Source organism: Pleurodeles waltl, chromosome 10 (genome assembly GCF_031143425.1).
Source record: "Pleurodeles waltl isolate 20211129_DDA chromosome 10, aPleWal1.hap1.20221129, whole genome shotgun sequence".
NCBI lineage: Eukaryota > Metazoa > Chordata > Amphibia > Caudata > Salamandridae > Pleurodeles > Pleurodeles waltl.
Window position 1 is genome coordinate 1,005,416,894 of NC_090449.1, and position 17,294 is coordinate 1,005,434,187.

At 41.0% G+C, this 17,294-nt stretch overlaps 1 protein-coding gene across 1 annotated transcript in view; it reads right to left on the bottom strand.

Moving 5' to 3' along the window:
• The window catches only part of LOC138262468 (uncharacterized), a 94,388-nt gene extending 79,161 nt beyond the window's left edge, over positions 1–15,227 (bottom strand). Inside the window, exons 1-2 of the mRNA XM_069212362.1 lie at positions 15,145–15,227; positions 328–438 (exon numbers count right to left, since the gene is read on the bottom strand). Of these exons, the coding sequence (XP_069068463.1) occupies positions 328–438; positions 15,145–15,150 (117 nt within the window). The 5' untranslated portion in view covers positions 15,151–15,227. The remainder of the gene's footprint in view (positions 1–327; positions 439–15,144) is intronic.
• Positions 15,228–17,294: the final 2,067 nt, after the last annotated feature.

Consider the following 17,294-nt stretch of genomic DNA (forward strand, 5'->3'; position numbering starts at 1 on the left):
GATCTTAGAGAAGTTTCTCATTGATATTGAACATGATTCTAAACAAATTCTCTCTTAGCTGAAAATGAGTTTAAAAATATTTTCTCTCTTCACTAAGCATGACCTTAAAATGACTTCCCTCTTTGCTGGACATGATCTTAAAATGGCTTTCCCTTTAAACAAAACATATGCTTAAACTGGCTCTTTGCTAAGTAGTAAGATGAAAGGCGGATACCAGCATATCTATCTCCTCAATGATGCAAAAGAATGAAAAGAAGTCTTTGAAGCCTTCTTAATGATGAACAGTACATTAGTATCCCAGCCTCTTACTCGCTATTACTTTTTTACCTTCGATTCACTTGCTGGAAAGTTTGTTAGGACAATTTCATCTTCTTCCAGGCCCCCTTCGGGCAGAGTGGACATGATATCCGAGTAATCATGTTGAGTGCCAGCAGCATCCTGTAAACAGAAAACATTTTAAAAATCATTTGTTGGCTTACAGTAATGAGTAAGTTCTTATCTTTTTCACTTTGAACTTACTGATTTTTCTGATCAATTTAAATTGACATTACTTTGGGGTAGCAATATCTTTGCCAAGGTTTTCATCCAGTGTATGCTCAAACATCTTCAAATACACACACATACTAACACAATCCACCAAGAGGTGACTTCACTAACAGCTGTGTTAGTTGGTAAAGCTATTGTAAAATTTCAGATGGCAAAGGTGGCACACAGTGCAGAAGCATCACAGCAGCCCAGCAGAAAACAATCTCCACTGGGACAGACCCATCCCAGTAAGTTATCATATGTTTTATATATTATGCTACAAAAACGTCATAGAGAGCATATCAAATACTAAGATATCTTGAAGTGATAGGTAAGTCTAGATTGTATGGACCTCCACTAGATATATTTCTTTAAGGTAATCTTAGGCCTGATTCAGAATTTGGCGGATGGGGTTACTCCGTTACAAACATGATGGATATCCCATCCGCCGTATTACGATTTCATTATATCCTATGGAATTCGTAATATGGCATGCAGGATATCAATCACAAATATGACGGAGTAACCTCCGCCTGCCAAACTCTAAATCAGGCTCTTAGTCTTAATGTACACCTTAAATTCACATCTATTTAAGACCAGTAAACCTATACTTACTTATTGATCCTTACCTCATTGATATTTTAGTATGCAACATTCTAGCTATGATATTTTTGTAGTCAAATATATTTGTGATTGCATATCTGACACAGAACTCTAATTAGGAGGAAACTGTTTTAAGACTGCTACTTTTCCCAATAGTGCCTTCTTCTCTGACTGTACATATGGTATGTTGTGTGTGATCTTATTTCACCTCCTGTAATTAACTTTGAAGGGTAAGCACTTGAGTTCTGTCAAGGTTTGTCTGCTTTGAAATTCTAGCAAATAGGTAATGGATTGTTTTGATTGAGAGGCAGGATGCCAACCAAATGTCTCCTCCCTCCTGTTATCAAGGTGGAATCACTACTGCTCCTATTTGTCCTAATCAGATCATTTACACCTGGAAAAGCAAGTCAAATATATTCCCCATCAATGGACATGATGAGGAGTTTTCCACACTGTTCCTGGGTAGTATGGCCCATCATCAGACTGTAAAATACTATGGGTGGAAACCTGAGTGGATTGCTGGAAGAGGATTATTAGAGATAACATGTAGAGTAAGTAGTGAGTGAGCATAGTAGATAATTGAAATAAATGAGGGATTCAGGAGTGGGAAGAGTTAAAGGTTTAAACAGGAAATGCATGTTCCAGAATGTGAGGGAGAGTTAAAGATAAATACAAGAAAAAGTACTTGGCAATCCCTCCACTGAAGAAAAGTCTTTAACCTGTTTCACTTTATCTCCAAGTGAATTGACAAGGTCACAGTAGTGAGGTTTCCAGTTCATTTAGACCAAAAGCAACATCTACATCCCATTCAGAGTGAGTTAAGCATTAACTGTGGGATGCACTTTAAAAAGTTAAACAGCATCTTAGTCTATACAGGCTGGATGAATATTCATGTACGGATGCTACTGGACTGCAAGATTGGCTTCAGTATAATGGACCAGATCATTCCTAATTATCAGATGTCAGAGATCTCAGTGACATCAGGGAAGGCTCTGAAATGGTCCAAGCATATTCTCCACAGAAGATCTCAAGCAATTACACAGTGGAAAACATCCCCTCTAAGACTAATTAGGTAACAGCAGGTTTCCTTCAGATGATTATCTTAATCTAGTAACAAAAACTTATATTCTGATAACATTCAAATCTATATGGCAGGGATGTGGAATTCCTATCGCCCGACGCCCGGGACATCTTGTTTGGGGTCAAGGGCAACAAGTTTTTATGTTTACTTTGTCCTTGGGACAAGTAGGCCCAACCCTCTGCAGTACAAGCCCTTTGGCTGCCTGTTTACAGAGAGTGGAACTCTGCAGTTGAGGTAATGTGTTTCCAAAAGAAAATGCTGTTCAAACTTGTATTTATGGTTCATTATTTGAAAACCTTCATTATTAGGGTGAGTGCTGTAAATAAATGTTTTAAGGTCACACTTCACTACTGACGTTGGTTCCAGTACAAAAAAGAAAAACGTGTATACACATGTTTGAAAAGTTTAGGCTGTGAGGCTAAGTATAATGCTCCCAGAATGCTCTCTGATTAGATGCAAATGAAGTGTCATTTAGTAAAATGTTTTGATGCATGCTAGTATTTCCCAAAAATATTTCTAATAGAAAATCAGTGTAACCATTTTCAACACGATTATGGGAAGCATGAAAATAAACAAACACTGACAAAGCCAACTGATCTGACATATTTTTATAAGTCTTTTAGTTTCATCAATGCATGTCTTGTTTTGACATGGCTTTTGTAACACTTTATTGTTGTGGGAGCTACCAGACCCTCAACATTGTAACAAACACTGGCAAAAAAAAACCAAAACGTTTTTGAACTCTAAAAGCCCACGTTGCCACCAGTGGCATAACAAAGGCCCCGCAGCCGCCCTCCAGGGGGCCCCTTCAGCACAGCACCTGCCCTGAGTGAGTCTGGAGAGGGGGCTCCTCCATGTTCTTTGCAAAGGGGCACCCTCCAGTTTCGTTACGTCACTGATTGCCACTGTAGTTTCTGACACTGAACAAAAATACTTTGTGTGCCAATATGCTCCTTGTGGAAGAGAAGAATGCGATCACTCACAGTAAAGCCAGCCGAAAGAGAGAGAAATAGAAGTTTAATAAAAACAAAATGTCTTTGTTAACACCAGACCTAATTAGGGACCAAGACCCACATGTAGGTAGCTTTTTGCATGTCGCAAACAGCGACTTTCACTGTTTGCGACGTGCAAAAAGCACATTGCGATGCACAAACCCAGTTTTGCGATTCGGTAACCTGGTTACCGAATCGCAAAACGGGTTTGCGACTCGCAATTAGGAAGGGGTGTTCCCTTCCTAATTGCGACTCGCAGTCCGATGTAGGATTGTTTTGCCGGCGCAAACCAATCGCAGTTTGCACCCATTTCAAATAGGTGCTAACACTTTCACAAAAGGGAAGGGGTCCCCCTGGGACCCCTTCCCCATTGAGAATGTCACTGTAAACATTTTTTCAGAGCAGGCAGTGGTCCTGCGGACCACTGCCTGCTCTGAAAAAATGAAATGTTTCATTTTTTGTTTTTGTAATGCATCTCGTTTTCCACCATCCCTGTGAGGCCGCCATTCGCAAGGGGGTCGCAAATTGCGACCCACCTCATGATTATTCATGAGGTGTGCTGTCAGGGACACCATCCTACATTCGGATTTGCGACTCGCAAATCTGAACCTACCTACATGTGGCCCCAAATTTCTTAAAGAAAGTCACAAAAGTGCACCCATGGTATATGTCGTACCCCTATAAAAATATTTGTGAACTGTATTTTAGCATGGGTAAATACGCATGTGTAGATTTGCTCATGTGAAAATCTATTGAGCATTTGCAAGTTCATTTTCCCTCCAGCCACTTTCTTCCCAACCCTGGAAGAAGTTCTAATTCTGCCATTGTCAGGAGTAAATGTCCAACCTTTCTTATTATGGGAAAATATTAGAGAGAAGCTGGTGAAAATCTTTACAACATGCAGGTTAGTAGGTTTGCAGACTCAAAGGCATTCCAGCCCTGCAACTATTGCTTACTGCTTCCTCCAGCCCCAGTATGCAGATCTGCAGAAAGGTGGAAAAATAAGGAAATTGCTACAGTAGGGATTGAAACTGCAAGTATTCAAGCCCTACTATGGTAGTAGCCCTGCCATAATCAGAGAGGCTATTATCAGAGCTCTTACATAATGAGATTGCTGCCATAATTTGGGGCCACACTACATGGCACCAAAGGGACAAGTAGATCTTTTTACAGGACAAGTAGATTTGAGAAGCAACCTGTCCCGTGGACAAGTAGATATTTTAATAAATTCCACACCCCTGATATGGTTACCGATGCTCATGATAATCAATTCTAGAGGGTGGCATTATGCATGAAACCTTTGCAATGCCATACAACAACAAACCATAAAGAATCGTAGACAATTATGAAACTACATAGCCTTTTAGGGCGTTATATAATCTTGGTTCATTCCACATTCTCCTTTTTTTAGAGGCCTCCTCCGAAAGCTTTGTCAAGTTATCCATTGTAGTCGCAAACTTTATATAAGGAATATGAATGGGTGCAGGTTTATAATGATATTTATATTTTCTCAGTGCACTTAGAGATTTCAGATAATGTAAGTTCCCGAAATTGATAACGTTTTAAGAATAATTGTGAGATATATGTAATGTATATTCCTGTATAGGTACAGGCTTTGAGATTTGCCAATTAATTTAAAAATAAACTTAGGAGCGTATTTACAAGCCCCATGTGCCGCACAGTGCAGACCCATATCTACAAGGCTATGCATCGCCACTCTGAGTGACTTTTCATGGCCTCGTAGATATGGTACAAGTTGCTGCATTGCCTTACACTGCATCAGGGAAGTGTGCCATGGGCATTGCGGTGGGTGTTCCCAGGCAACATCCATGGATTTTGAAACATTTTCAGATTTACAAGAATCTGTAAACCTGGGAATGCTTTAGAACTGCACCCCTCCTGAGTCCAGGCGCAACGAAGACAAATATCTTTATTTCTCCTCGTTGTTTCCTCTATGTGTGCTGCATTCTGCAGCACACACAGAAATAGAAAAGCACCTCTTTGGATTGTTCTTGTGCAGGAAGGTGACTCTTCCTGCACAAAAACAATCCTACCAACAACACAGGCACCCTTGTACCATGGCGCATGGGTGTCTGCATTGGTACTAAGCACCAATTTGTGCACCAGCACAGGGGGGAAAGACAGAAATTCACTGTATCTTGTAAATACAGCACATTTCTGCCCTTTCAAATTGGTGTAGGGCAGCGCAGCAGAAAGACTTGCGGTGAATTCCAAGTAAATATGGCCTCCAGTGTGTATATGACTCGCAGATAGTAATTGCCTAACATGATTGCTTACAGATCGCGAGCCAGGGTTTTGCATTCAGTTATGCTTCACGTGGGCCATCTCGAGCAGACTTCACATCAGGCAGTTCAAGAGTGCTGTACACAGTGAGTCTTGCAGAGACAGTAAGGCATGCTATGTAACAGATGAGCGTATGTGGTATATTTTTAGTATGCAAGAAGAATGGTTGCATTTACTGATAGTTTGCAGTTAGAGATTAGTTGTTAGTGACATGTAGATTCGTTGGGTAAATAAAAAAAAAGGGCCAACAGGATTAATGGCCAAACCCTTTATTTAGAGTTGAAGTATTAATAATGATCACTTGGGTTCAGCTGAACGTCTTTAAACTCAGGACAGTCATAGAGAATTGGAGGTGAATGCAATTTTGACTCACTACCTTTATTCTTTAAAAAAATGTATAGAACTAAAGAGAATGATGTGGATCTTAATACTGATTTACAAGTGAAATATTTTTTTAAAGTACATAATATTAATAATAAAATTAATAAATATTACTCATTTTAAAAAACTACTCGTCTTGTTCCCTGATGAAACCCAGAACTCTGTTGAAGGATCCAAAAAAGAAGCAATAAATTAAATAAAGAAAAATATTTATAATAATATTTAAAATAATCAACTAAAAAATCATAAAATATAAAAATATATATTTTATTAAACACTACCCACCCATTCACCCAATGAAACCCAAGAACCCAAAATAGTAACAGTTTAAAATGTAACAATTTCATTATATATTTTACATTGATAGCAATTTAATTTTAAAAACAAAACATTAAATACAATACAAGAAGCAACATTAAATACCACAATATTTAAGTCATCAATATTGTAAAATTCAATATTATTGTCGGAAAACCCCCAACATGCTTAGCCCAAATTTTTCCATTCTCAATTTTTTTACTCTTACTATTTTGCTCTTAATATTTAGTACCAGCGACATTTTGGAGTCTATATTCAGGATCTTAATCAATGAGAATAGTATAATTGTGCTTCTTTGCAGGAGTTATCAAATATGCCACCATGAGGAATACCCCTTTGACTGAAGCAAGTGAGGATTTTAGGTCACTCACTAGGAAGAAATTACAATTGTCATTGTTTGATAAAACTATGGCCTAACAGATAGTCTGAAGTTTGCCTCAGGGAAGACAAATGGCAACATTTTAGGGCAATTTCTGAAACCTCGGCTCTGTGGGATTCAGACATTCAGTGCTCCCAGAAGGCCAAACTGAGGGATTTCACCTGCGTAATCTGTGGAGGTGTTTTATTGAGCAGAGATGTATCATATCAGGACTGCATATAGTATGTAATTGACTCTGGGGTTTGGAGAAAAACCAAACCCATGGTCCCAGAACTTATACCATGTAGCCCAAAGTCATTGGCTTCATTGAGCAGCCCAACCCACAAACGTATAGCATCCATTGTCCCCCTGCAGAGAACGCATAATGCACATTGCACCAGGCAGTTCCTATCCATATTCACCTGGGTTCAAGTACAGCCCTGGGTCATCCTTTGGAAACCACATTCACTGCTCAGCATCCGATGGGTATTACCATTGTCTATGCAGATGTTTGATGGCCCTAGGGTAACTCTACCTTTAACTCACACGCATGATGACCCTCGCAGACGTATGACTCTATTGCCCTTACTCTAGGGCAGGGTCTGAAGAGAGGACCCCATGGACACCATCCTCCCCACCATTGGTCTACTATTAGGAATGTTTCCAACACCTCCATGAAAGGCAGGTGCAGTATACTCCTGGTAAGGAGTAAAACAGGAGGTGCTTCTGCTGCAGGTGTATGAACTGAAGAGAGTGTTGCAATGCCCACTAGAAGTTTACAGTTTGACGAAGAAAGTGTAGGAAGGAAAGACGTTTCGTGGAACAAAAAAAGATCATCAAAACATTTTACCATTTCTAAAACACCAAAAACATGCTTGATTAACGCAGAGCATGGAGTCCACACATGCAGAGTAAGAAACAACAGTTATATGCAAGGTAGGTATGTGAGTACCATACATTTGCATATGCAAAGTATAAAACATGTCATACAAACATGTCTGCCATGGTTAATGAATAAAGTATGTTGCTGTAAATCTCTGTCATGGGGAAGCATGTGCTGCTTCGTCCGTCATGTGTAATTTTCTTTGTGAAAGTGACCCTGACCTCTTATCCCTCACTGACGTCAGAGGAGACACAGAGCCCATGGCTGGTATGCCAGAGAAGTCCTGCCCGTCATGGGTGAGCACAGTGTTTACTCTTCCGCACAGACATCTGTGGAGTAACTGGATTCTTTCAAAAGCTTATGTTTGCACAATCCCCTCCAAAGAGCAGATAGAGTGAAATACTGTCCCCCTTTCCATAGGGTGGTGGGGGGGGGGGCTATCGGGGACAGGGACCACTATGTTGGTGCCAGGCACCTGTAAATCACTCTCCCAGGCTGGCTGTAAGCAACCGACAAGTCATCTCAGTACCCAGACCACAAAACTGATTGTGTGCTGGTGTGTATGTGATACAACAAATACAAACTAGTGATGCTGGGACCCTATATTTGCATAACTCATGGTATCTTCTTCCCGCCTTCCCTTCATATCTCTCCCGCTGTGTTCCTACCCCACTTTCCTTGGCATCTCTCCTCCTGTTTTTTCCTTTCACCTTCCCGACTCTGCCAACCTTTCCTTTCATATTTCTCAAATCCGTTTCGTGCATGCTGGATCTCCCAGCTCCTAGTTTAAGGTTTGCTTGTTTCTTTTCTAACACTTGATAACATTGATGGAAAAATAGTTATTTTGTGATTTTCTTAGCACTTTACAGGCAGACATTTAATGACAGGGTTAACAACCTCCTCAGATGGATAAAAGGCTGAGCTGGGTTTTGCAGAGTGTCGGCGGCCACCATTTAGGGTGACCACCTGGTATGGAGGCAGATTCTGTACAGAACTGTAAAAACTTCAGGACAAGAGGTCAAAATTCAAGACAAAGGGTCAAATTTCAGGACAAAAGTCATATTTACGGACACATCCAAGGACAGGCCACACAAGATTACTTTATCAGTGCATTTATTTACTATTTCTATATAGCACTATTTATTCACTATGGTCTTTATGTGATTGCCTCCAGGAATGCTACAATAAAGTGGCACATTGTGCCCTTGTTCAGTAGTAAATTAATGCCCTTGAGCAGGGTGTCAAGGCATCCGCGGTATCCAAATTTACCCAATCTTTCTCGGAAAGAAAGCAACAGCAACATTTTGATTATGTTTCTAAACATTTAAAAACCTATGGCATACATTTTGGGAAACATTACTAACTGGGAGCCGGACATGTCTGAATCTCTGCACGATGCAGACTGGGCTGAAGTATTGGAATATCCCCATAAACTATCCCGTGGCTTCTGTTTTAAGTATATTCAGTTTAATATTCTGACCTGAGCCTACCTTACTACAGCCCGAATTCCCAAAACATACTAGGGAGCCGCAGTTGCATTTGTCCTCGCTGTACTCAGTTATATGTCAATTGGCTTCATATGCTTCGGCCTTGCCCCTCTCTCTTCTATACTGCCAGAGAGTTGCTGAGGTGCTGTCAACCATGATGGGCCACGTACTAATGAAATTCCCCAGAAGTGGTCCTATTCAGCATATTTCCCTGCCCTATGTTCGAGAAACCCTCCATCAACTTCCTTTACCTGGCTCGTCTTCTAGTACAGCACAATATTACACTGCACTGAAAGGATCCATTTCCTTCAATTGGAGTAGGGCAGATTGTTTTGGATTGGAATGGGGCAGATTGTACTAGTGTGGATTGGAGTGGGGTGAATTAGGTTGGAGTGGGGTGGATAGATGGGAATGGGGGATTGGAATGGGGTGAATAGGGATGGAGTGATATGGATTGGATTAGGGTGTGGTAGATTGGATTGAAGTGGGGTGTATTGTTTTGGGTTGGAGTGGGGCAGACTGGAGTTGGGCACATTGGAGAGGGGCATATTGTTTTGGATTGGGGTGGGGCAGACTGTACTGGAGCAAATTTTGATGGGACAGATTGTTTTGGATTGGGGCGGGGTAGATTGGAGTGTGGCAGATTGTTTTGGATTGCACTGGGGCACCTTGTTTTGAATACGAGCGGGCGTATTGGATTGGAGTGGGGCACATTAGAGTGGGGCAGATTGTTTTGGACTGGAGTGGGGCAGATTGTTTTGGAGTATTGCAGATTGTTTTGGATTTGAGAGGGGTAAATTGGAGTGGGTCAGATTAAATTGGGGTGGGCTGGGAGGATTGGAGTAGGTGGGTTGGAGTGGATTGGGGTGAGTGGTTTGATTTGAAGTGGGGTGGGGTGGACTGGTGTGGGGTGAGTGTACTGCACAATGTGTGTTAAAGCAAAATTTCAGAAATTATACATAATAAAGAAACAATGTTGCTTTACAATATTTAGAAGAAGATAATTGTCATCCTTTGAGAACAGCACCCATGAGCAAAAATAAAAGACAGCATGAGTGCAAAGTGAGAAAAGACGACTTGACAAAATAAAAAAAGTTAGTTCTAAAAAATAAAACTTTGACATTTTATTTGTCCTGCTGGGCACGTTTTTTGTCGGTCAAGAACCTTTTGTTTGCAGGGCAGTAGAATATAAAAGAACAAAATAGCACCTCAATCACACCGGGCGATGCAGACGGGCACTCATTGAGTTGAATCAATCAGTGGTTGGTTCCTGCTCAAAACAGAGGAAAGGAAATGATGCTGGACCTGCAGTGATGAATTACGAGGCTGTAAAGAAGAGTGCAATGCAAGCCAACAAATGGTAAGCAACGTGCAGGCTCCAAGCCCTTTACTGTACACCACAGAGTCTCGCAAGTGAGACGCATGCCCTAGCGCATACACTTGCAGCCTCAAACCTAAAAAAAGGTACATTATGAAGGTAAGGGAAGGCAGGACACCATATCCTAATATCACTGGCTTTTTAAGACATTACAGGGCAGATTTAGCAAGGTTTTGCGTTTCCCTTGTGCCACGCAAGGCGATGCAAAACCTAGAATGGGATTTACCATGCTATGCAGATGCACCCTGCATGGCTTGGTAAATCTGCTGTAGCGCAAGGCAGCACAAGGAGTTTCCCTGTGTTACATTATGCTGGGAAGGCATCCCGTGGCTAGACCAGGGAATGCGTTAGAATTGTTTGCCTTCTCAGAATAGGCGCAACAAGGAGAAACATCCTACAGCACACTCAGAAACAGGAAAATGCCTCTAAGGAGTGTTTTGTGCAGGAAGGTGTCCTGCACAACAACAATCCTGCTTGTAACACAAGCACCCTTGCACCACTGCACAAGAGTACATGCGTTGGCACTAGGCTGCAGGTTGTGTGCTAGTGCAGGTAGAGGACCGCAATGCTCCATATTTTGATATGGTGTATTCCTGCCCTCTCCCTTCACGCAGCACAGCAAGTTATTTGGCTGCATTGCGTAATTTTAAAAAAAATCTGGGCCCACATAACTATTCAAAGTGGCAGTCGAACTGCATTTAAAAAGTCAGAATACGGCAATGGGGATGGGGGTCAGTGAACACAGAGGAGGAATCAAAGGCATTGATAAAAGTAACAAAGTATTCTGTAACTATTTTGTTGATCTTTCACTATCAAGTAACTACATATAAAATAACACACACCCCAAATGAAAAGTAAATTCATCTTTTAAATGTGCATTACATGGAGTATAATATAGTGTGCCACACAATGGTCATATAAATTTAAAATTAGGACAAGCAGAGCTTCTAAAGTATATATTTCAGTACCATACAGACTATACCTAGCGTAAAACTTTTTTATAACTTTCCATTAAAAGCATGCACTCCACAGCTCAGCTTAGAGCACCCTTTCACTACTTCTCAAAAAGAAAGATATCCTTGTCACAGAAAGCTTAAAAAGTGATTCCATCAATCAAGGCCTGTGTAGCTCCAGAGTACCTGTTACCATTGCAGATTTACCCAAATGCACACATTTGCATTTCTTTCTGGGAACCAGGCACCCTGTGAAGAAAGCTTGTTTGTTGTTTATGTGTCTGCCCCTCCCTCGGGAATGCAGAAAAGGAGACTTCCTCCCTTGAACGTCAGCTGGGGAATGTGTCCTTTAGGCCAAAATTACTGACAAATGCTGTCCCTTAAACCTTTTACTACTGACAACCGACATGAGGGTGAAATTACGGGTAGTCCGTGAAAATTACTGATGGGTGGTCACCCTACCACCATTTTACTCACTGCACCGTCTTGCCCTTTTGACCCATCAGCGAATTAAATGCCTGGCGCTGATAACCTGTGAAGTGCAAGCGACACGTTCAAATAGGAACCAGGTCACTTCGGCCTTTCATCCTTCCAATGTCAGAAAAAGGATTACCATTAAATGCCTAATGGTGCTTAGAAATGTGGTACAAAGTGCTATTTAAAAATAAGTTGTAACTCATGGTGCTACAAGCGTCCTCGTGGTGCTGCCGAGTGCGCATAAACTTTGGGCTACGCATACAGATGTACTTCTTCGGCTGTAGATAAAGTACTGCCATTTTGTACACATATTAGAGAAATGCGGACATTGATATGGTGCTGGGGCATCCTCTGACTGTACTGTAATATGAGTGATAACAGAGGTGGTGTTTCTCTAGATTTTAGAAATACACATATTGAATGATTACACACAGAAATGTGTGAAGTGGTTGCTGTTGCTATAATAACGCTATACTGGATTAGAGTGAAAAAACAATGCTAATTCAGTACAGTGTTAAGAGGACCATTGAGATCAATGGGACCCTCATTTTAATGCCTGTTTTAAGGAGGTGTTAAAAATGACGCTAGAAACGGTGCAGTGGAATCTTGTAGATTCCATCGCGCCATTTTTAGCAACCCCCTAACAAGGGAACAGCCCCTTTGCATACATCATGCATATATTTTGCATGATATGGTGCAAATCATTTACAAGGTGGCGCAAACCTAATTTGCACCGCCTTGTAAATATGGCGCTATGGTAGTGGCCCATTAGTGTCACATTTGTGGCACTAAGGGGCGCAAGGGCCTTGTTAATCTGGCTGTCTGTACTCAAGCACAAGGCAAAAAAGCTGTGTTCTGGGACGGAGGAAAGCTCTCTCCTGTGGCATACAAACCAAAAAAAAGAGAAACATAGCTGTGAGGCTGCCTCTAACTATCGTGATAATAACTTGTTTTTATTTAGCACTGCATTCCCTACTTATGCCACGTCCAAACATTTTAAAGAGCTGGTGTTTCTGCATTTAATGGTACACAATTTACCCGACTCAGAAGGATGGGAGGCTAAGTCAGCTTTGCCAAGATTCAAACATGTGACCGCCAGAAGGCCCTATGCTTTAGTCGCATCATTCAGTAGCAAGCTTTCAGCTCACTGAGCTATTCTGCTGATGCAGTAGGAGGTGAAAATGTGCATATAAGGAGCAAAGCAGTCTGTGGCAGGTTTTAAGAATAGGGTTGTTGGGACATTCTGTGGTTCAGGAGCAGTATCTTTGTGGGTTCTGATGCTTACCTCTGGAGTCCCAGGACCACACTGCTGCTGCAGTCCAAATGGATATCCAACTTTCTCATTTTAGGCACTTGCCTCGCTAGAGGTCGCGAGCAGTGATGCCTTACTCCATCAGAAGGAGGGCGTCAGAAACTCAAATTCAGTATGACAAAGCAAATACCACTGATAAAGTCAATGATTAGACAGTGCTTTACAACAGAAGAAAATAATTATATTTAACAGGTAAGTAAATAGTTCAATTGAAAATAAGGCACACATAAAAACCCAGAAGAAGGAACTTTTTTGGCTAAGATACGACTCAACACATTATTACAGCCCCTTAGATCTAGGCACCAGATTTCTGTTAACATTCACCTTTAGGTGGTAAAATCTGCAGTTTATGGGGCAGATGATGGTTTATATGGCAGATGCGGCAAATCTATAACTATGCAAAAATTGCCGTGGCTGCTCAATCGCTTAATTCCAGTGGCCCTGATTATGGCACAGCAATGTAATTACTTTTATCTTTTTTGGTACACAATACTCAAACGTACACTCCTGTTGTGATTATTATGTGATGATAGCAGCAAATATGGGATTTTTTAGGACTGGTGAGGGACGTCTTTATGCAGCCTAACATTTCTGGCACCGACATTGATTTTGAGGGCTGATGGAAGACTGGCAATGTTTGGTCAGTTTGAGGTCTTTGCTGAGGTACAAGTGGACACCCAAGCCCTCGATAAAACGAATGTTGCAACTTGCCAAGTTTGAATTGATACTAGAGGCTAAGTATGCGTCAAAATGCACTATTTGCAACATAGTTTCCTACAGATATTCTTTTTGTTACACTTAGACCCTTTCCAATTTTTCCATATTGTACTCCATTGCTCTTTGAAATGTACATTTTGCCATTTTCCCACTTTCAGGTAAACAATAAATTCTTGACGGACGTGTATTTGATGCTGTACATTTTCGACTAATGTTAAAGACCCAGGGTTTTGGATGCAACATTGCCACAAATATTAACAGAAATGTCCGAGTGAGAACCTCCAAATTACCCATAAAGTTTTATTTACGTTTGTCCAGTTTTAACCAGGGTTGAAATGTGCTTTTTATGCAGAACTGGGCCATTCCCCGTGGAGAAGTTTAAAAACCCTAAAGTGATGCTTTGTAAATGATTATTTTTAACCAGGTATGGGCACAAATAAGCACATATGGATGACCATCTGTTAATGAGTTGGAAGTCAATTCAAAGATGGCCAACGATGCAAATTTATGGGTGGTCATCATTGTGTATGATTAAAACCAGTTAAAAGTGTTTGGTGTGGTGCACTGCAAGCAGCAGCAAGTGGAATAATTAATGACTAGAAAGCTGCAGGTCCCTTGGAGAATAAAAAACTTAAAATAAAAATAAAAACTACAAGCACACCTTGTCACCGCAGCCCGGGGCAATTAAGGGCACTACTCTGTTGGTAGAAGTGTAGTGCACTTTGTGTAAATCCAGGAGTCGATCACTAACAGTGAAATGAGTTAGTGGCTAAGGTTGATTGACCATTGGCCCGTGAATGACAGAATAAGTAAATATATTATATTAATAATTTTTGTGAAATCAAAGGGCCTCGGCTAATCTTAGACCTGTTATCAAAAACTCACATTTTCTGCATCTATTTTTAGTTGCTCTGTACCTAAAGTGACCTAATTCCCCTTTAAATATGAGTTTTGCTTTTGTTATCTATGTGTTGTTTTGTCCCAGTTACTGGTAAAAAAGCACTAATTCTTATTGTGCAGTAGCTCTGCAGAAATCTGGTAAATAAATAAATGCAATAATTGTTATTATTATTAAAAATCTTCAACTTTTCGGCGCTTTTCAGAATTGTCAATATTAATTTTTAAGATGCTCAAAAGAAAGTTCTTAAATATCATCCACTGATCGCCTGAGAGCGCTCGACATGCAGAGCTGAGCCAGTGCCCAATGGAGGAGTAGGATGCAGCAAAGAGCAGCTCATTAGCGAGGAAGAGAGGGGAGGAGGGCAGTCACCATGGTTACAGCCCAGCCAATGGCGGAACAGACACTACCAACTGCTTTGTCGATCAGTCGACAGCTTTGCTTAAAAGTTCAGAACCCCGTCCCACTAAAACCTACCTTCATAATATTATTACTGGAGGTCAGGCCCCAGAGTAAATACTCCTAGCTGTGGGCATAAAATTCCTTCCATTCCATTCCACGTCAGTGCTTTCGGATTGTAAGAGAGCGGCGTGCGTCACTGGTTGCTTTTATAAAGAGCATTGGGTGAGTCAGGAGTCCGAGACACGGACTGCTCTTAAGGCACAGTCAGTCATCCCGCCAAGAGCCGTGTAAATGCTTTTTATAGCCACGTCCCGGCAGGGGGGCTCTTCTTTGTTTGTGTAAAAGAGAGAAGTTGCTGATGAAATCAAATCCCATCTTTTGGTTCACCTCAAATATGCTAATCAAGATCATAGCTCTGCTTAATTTTAATACTCATGCAGGGTCAGGAAATGACACTGTTTTATGTGGGGCCAGCTATACAAACAAGTAAGATGTTTATTCACCCTCCATTGAGTAGCAGGCCTTGTAGTTGTAGTCTGCCTGGAATCACACGATGCTGCACATCCAACAAGCAGGGAAAACGGGCATGTAAGCATGGGGGTGGGAGGGGGAGGTGTGTGTGTGTGTGTATGTTTGTGTGTATATATATATATATATATATATATGCATATATATATATACCTTGAACCCAGTCTGTGAAACAAACACATATTTATCACTGCCAGTGGTGCTAACATATCGCTGCAAATGCTCTACAACGTCATATGAAATCAATTAGTGAAAAACAGCAACACATACCATATCGTAAAAAGTCACTTTCCATGCATAATTTACACTATTTGGCCATTATCCCTCCACCCTCTCCCATCTGCCGCATAGGTGAGAACGATTGGCTTTGCCAGTGCTTGTTTGTTTTGGCACTCCATGCAGGTGTATGTGCTTTTTTCCATCTCACTCATGTACACCTTCCTCACTGAAATCCTAATGCCCTTGTGCTCTCCTTGATGCTCTCCCTCCCCCCCAGCTCCTCTATTTCTCACCCCACGTCTACCTTTGCAGGTCAACATTTATCATTTATTTAATCCCCACACCTCCGACTGCTCTACTGTAGCCCCCCTGAAAATCATATTTATTTAATTTTTGTACTTTTTTTGCAGGGCATGTCACCCACAATTTGCTGCTTGGTCTCTCATTTTTTTAAATGAGCTTTGGTGTATATATATATATATATATATATATATATATATATGTATTTAATTCACTGCTCCAAGTTGGGTGTTTGCCACCTTGCAGTGATAAATTAAAACAAAAAACAAAATAACTTCCACATTATGAACACTGTGACACAGGGCTGGCTTTAGCGCTGGTGGCGCCATGTGCAACAGTCTTTTTTGGTGCCCCATTACCAATTCCTCAGATTCCCTCACTACCCCCTGGCAAATATGCCCCTCATCACTCTATCGCCCCTCTTTCACGTACATTCATTTATTTTAAAGCTCTTGTAAAGGCTGGCTTTACTAACCCACTCAGCTATCCACATAAAATATAGTTCTGTTCTTTGCAGCAGGCATATTAACCCTCTACACTACTTTATGGCAAGTCAAAGCTGAATCAAAGCTGCTGCTAGACAAAATTCCCATCTATCTCCCTAGCAGGGACATTAATCACACGAGGAATCTTGACATTTTAATTGCTTCTTGAAGGCTGGAGGCACAGTGAACTTGTCAGCTTTGCAAGTTTTGTAAGTTATTGCTAAACACAGCGCCCCCTGAGGTCAGCACCCCCCAGTCCAAGCCAGCAGCTGGTGCAGGCGCACCACCCTAAAGCTGGCTCTGCTGTGACATATGCTCATGTGTATGTAGTGATATTGCTGCATCAGTGTGTTTTTTTTTTTTTTTTTTTTGTTGCTTATGCTGTTCAGCACCAGCAAAAAATCAGTAGTAAAGCTACAAGGTATGAATTGGTAGGGACAAATGGTGAGACCTTTTTGCTTTGAAAATGCTTCTTCATCTTTCCATTTCCTTTTGCTATCAAGTGCATGAATAAAGTAAAACTATAACCTTGTCTTAGTATTTTGCAAAAGTTCACACCACACTCCAACCAGTATCCAAAGTAAAAATTCAACCAAACCCTAATCACTGTGACTATGCACTCAGCAGCAATCGTTGCATCCAACTATTGACAAATCCCAAAAGATATACTTTTTAATAGCTAAATGAAAATCT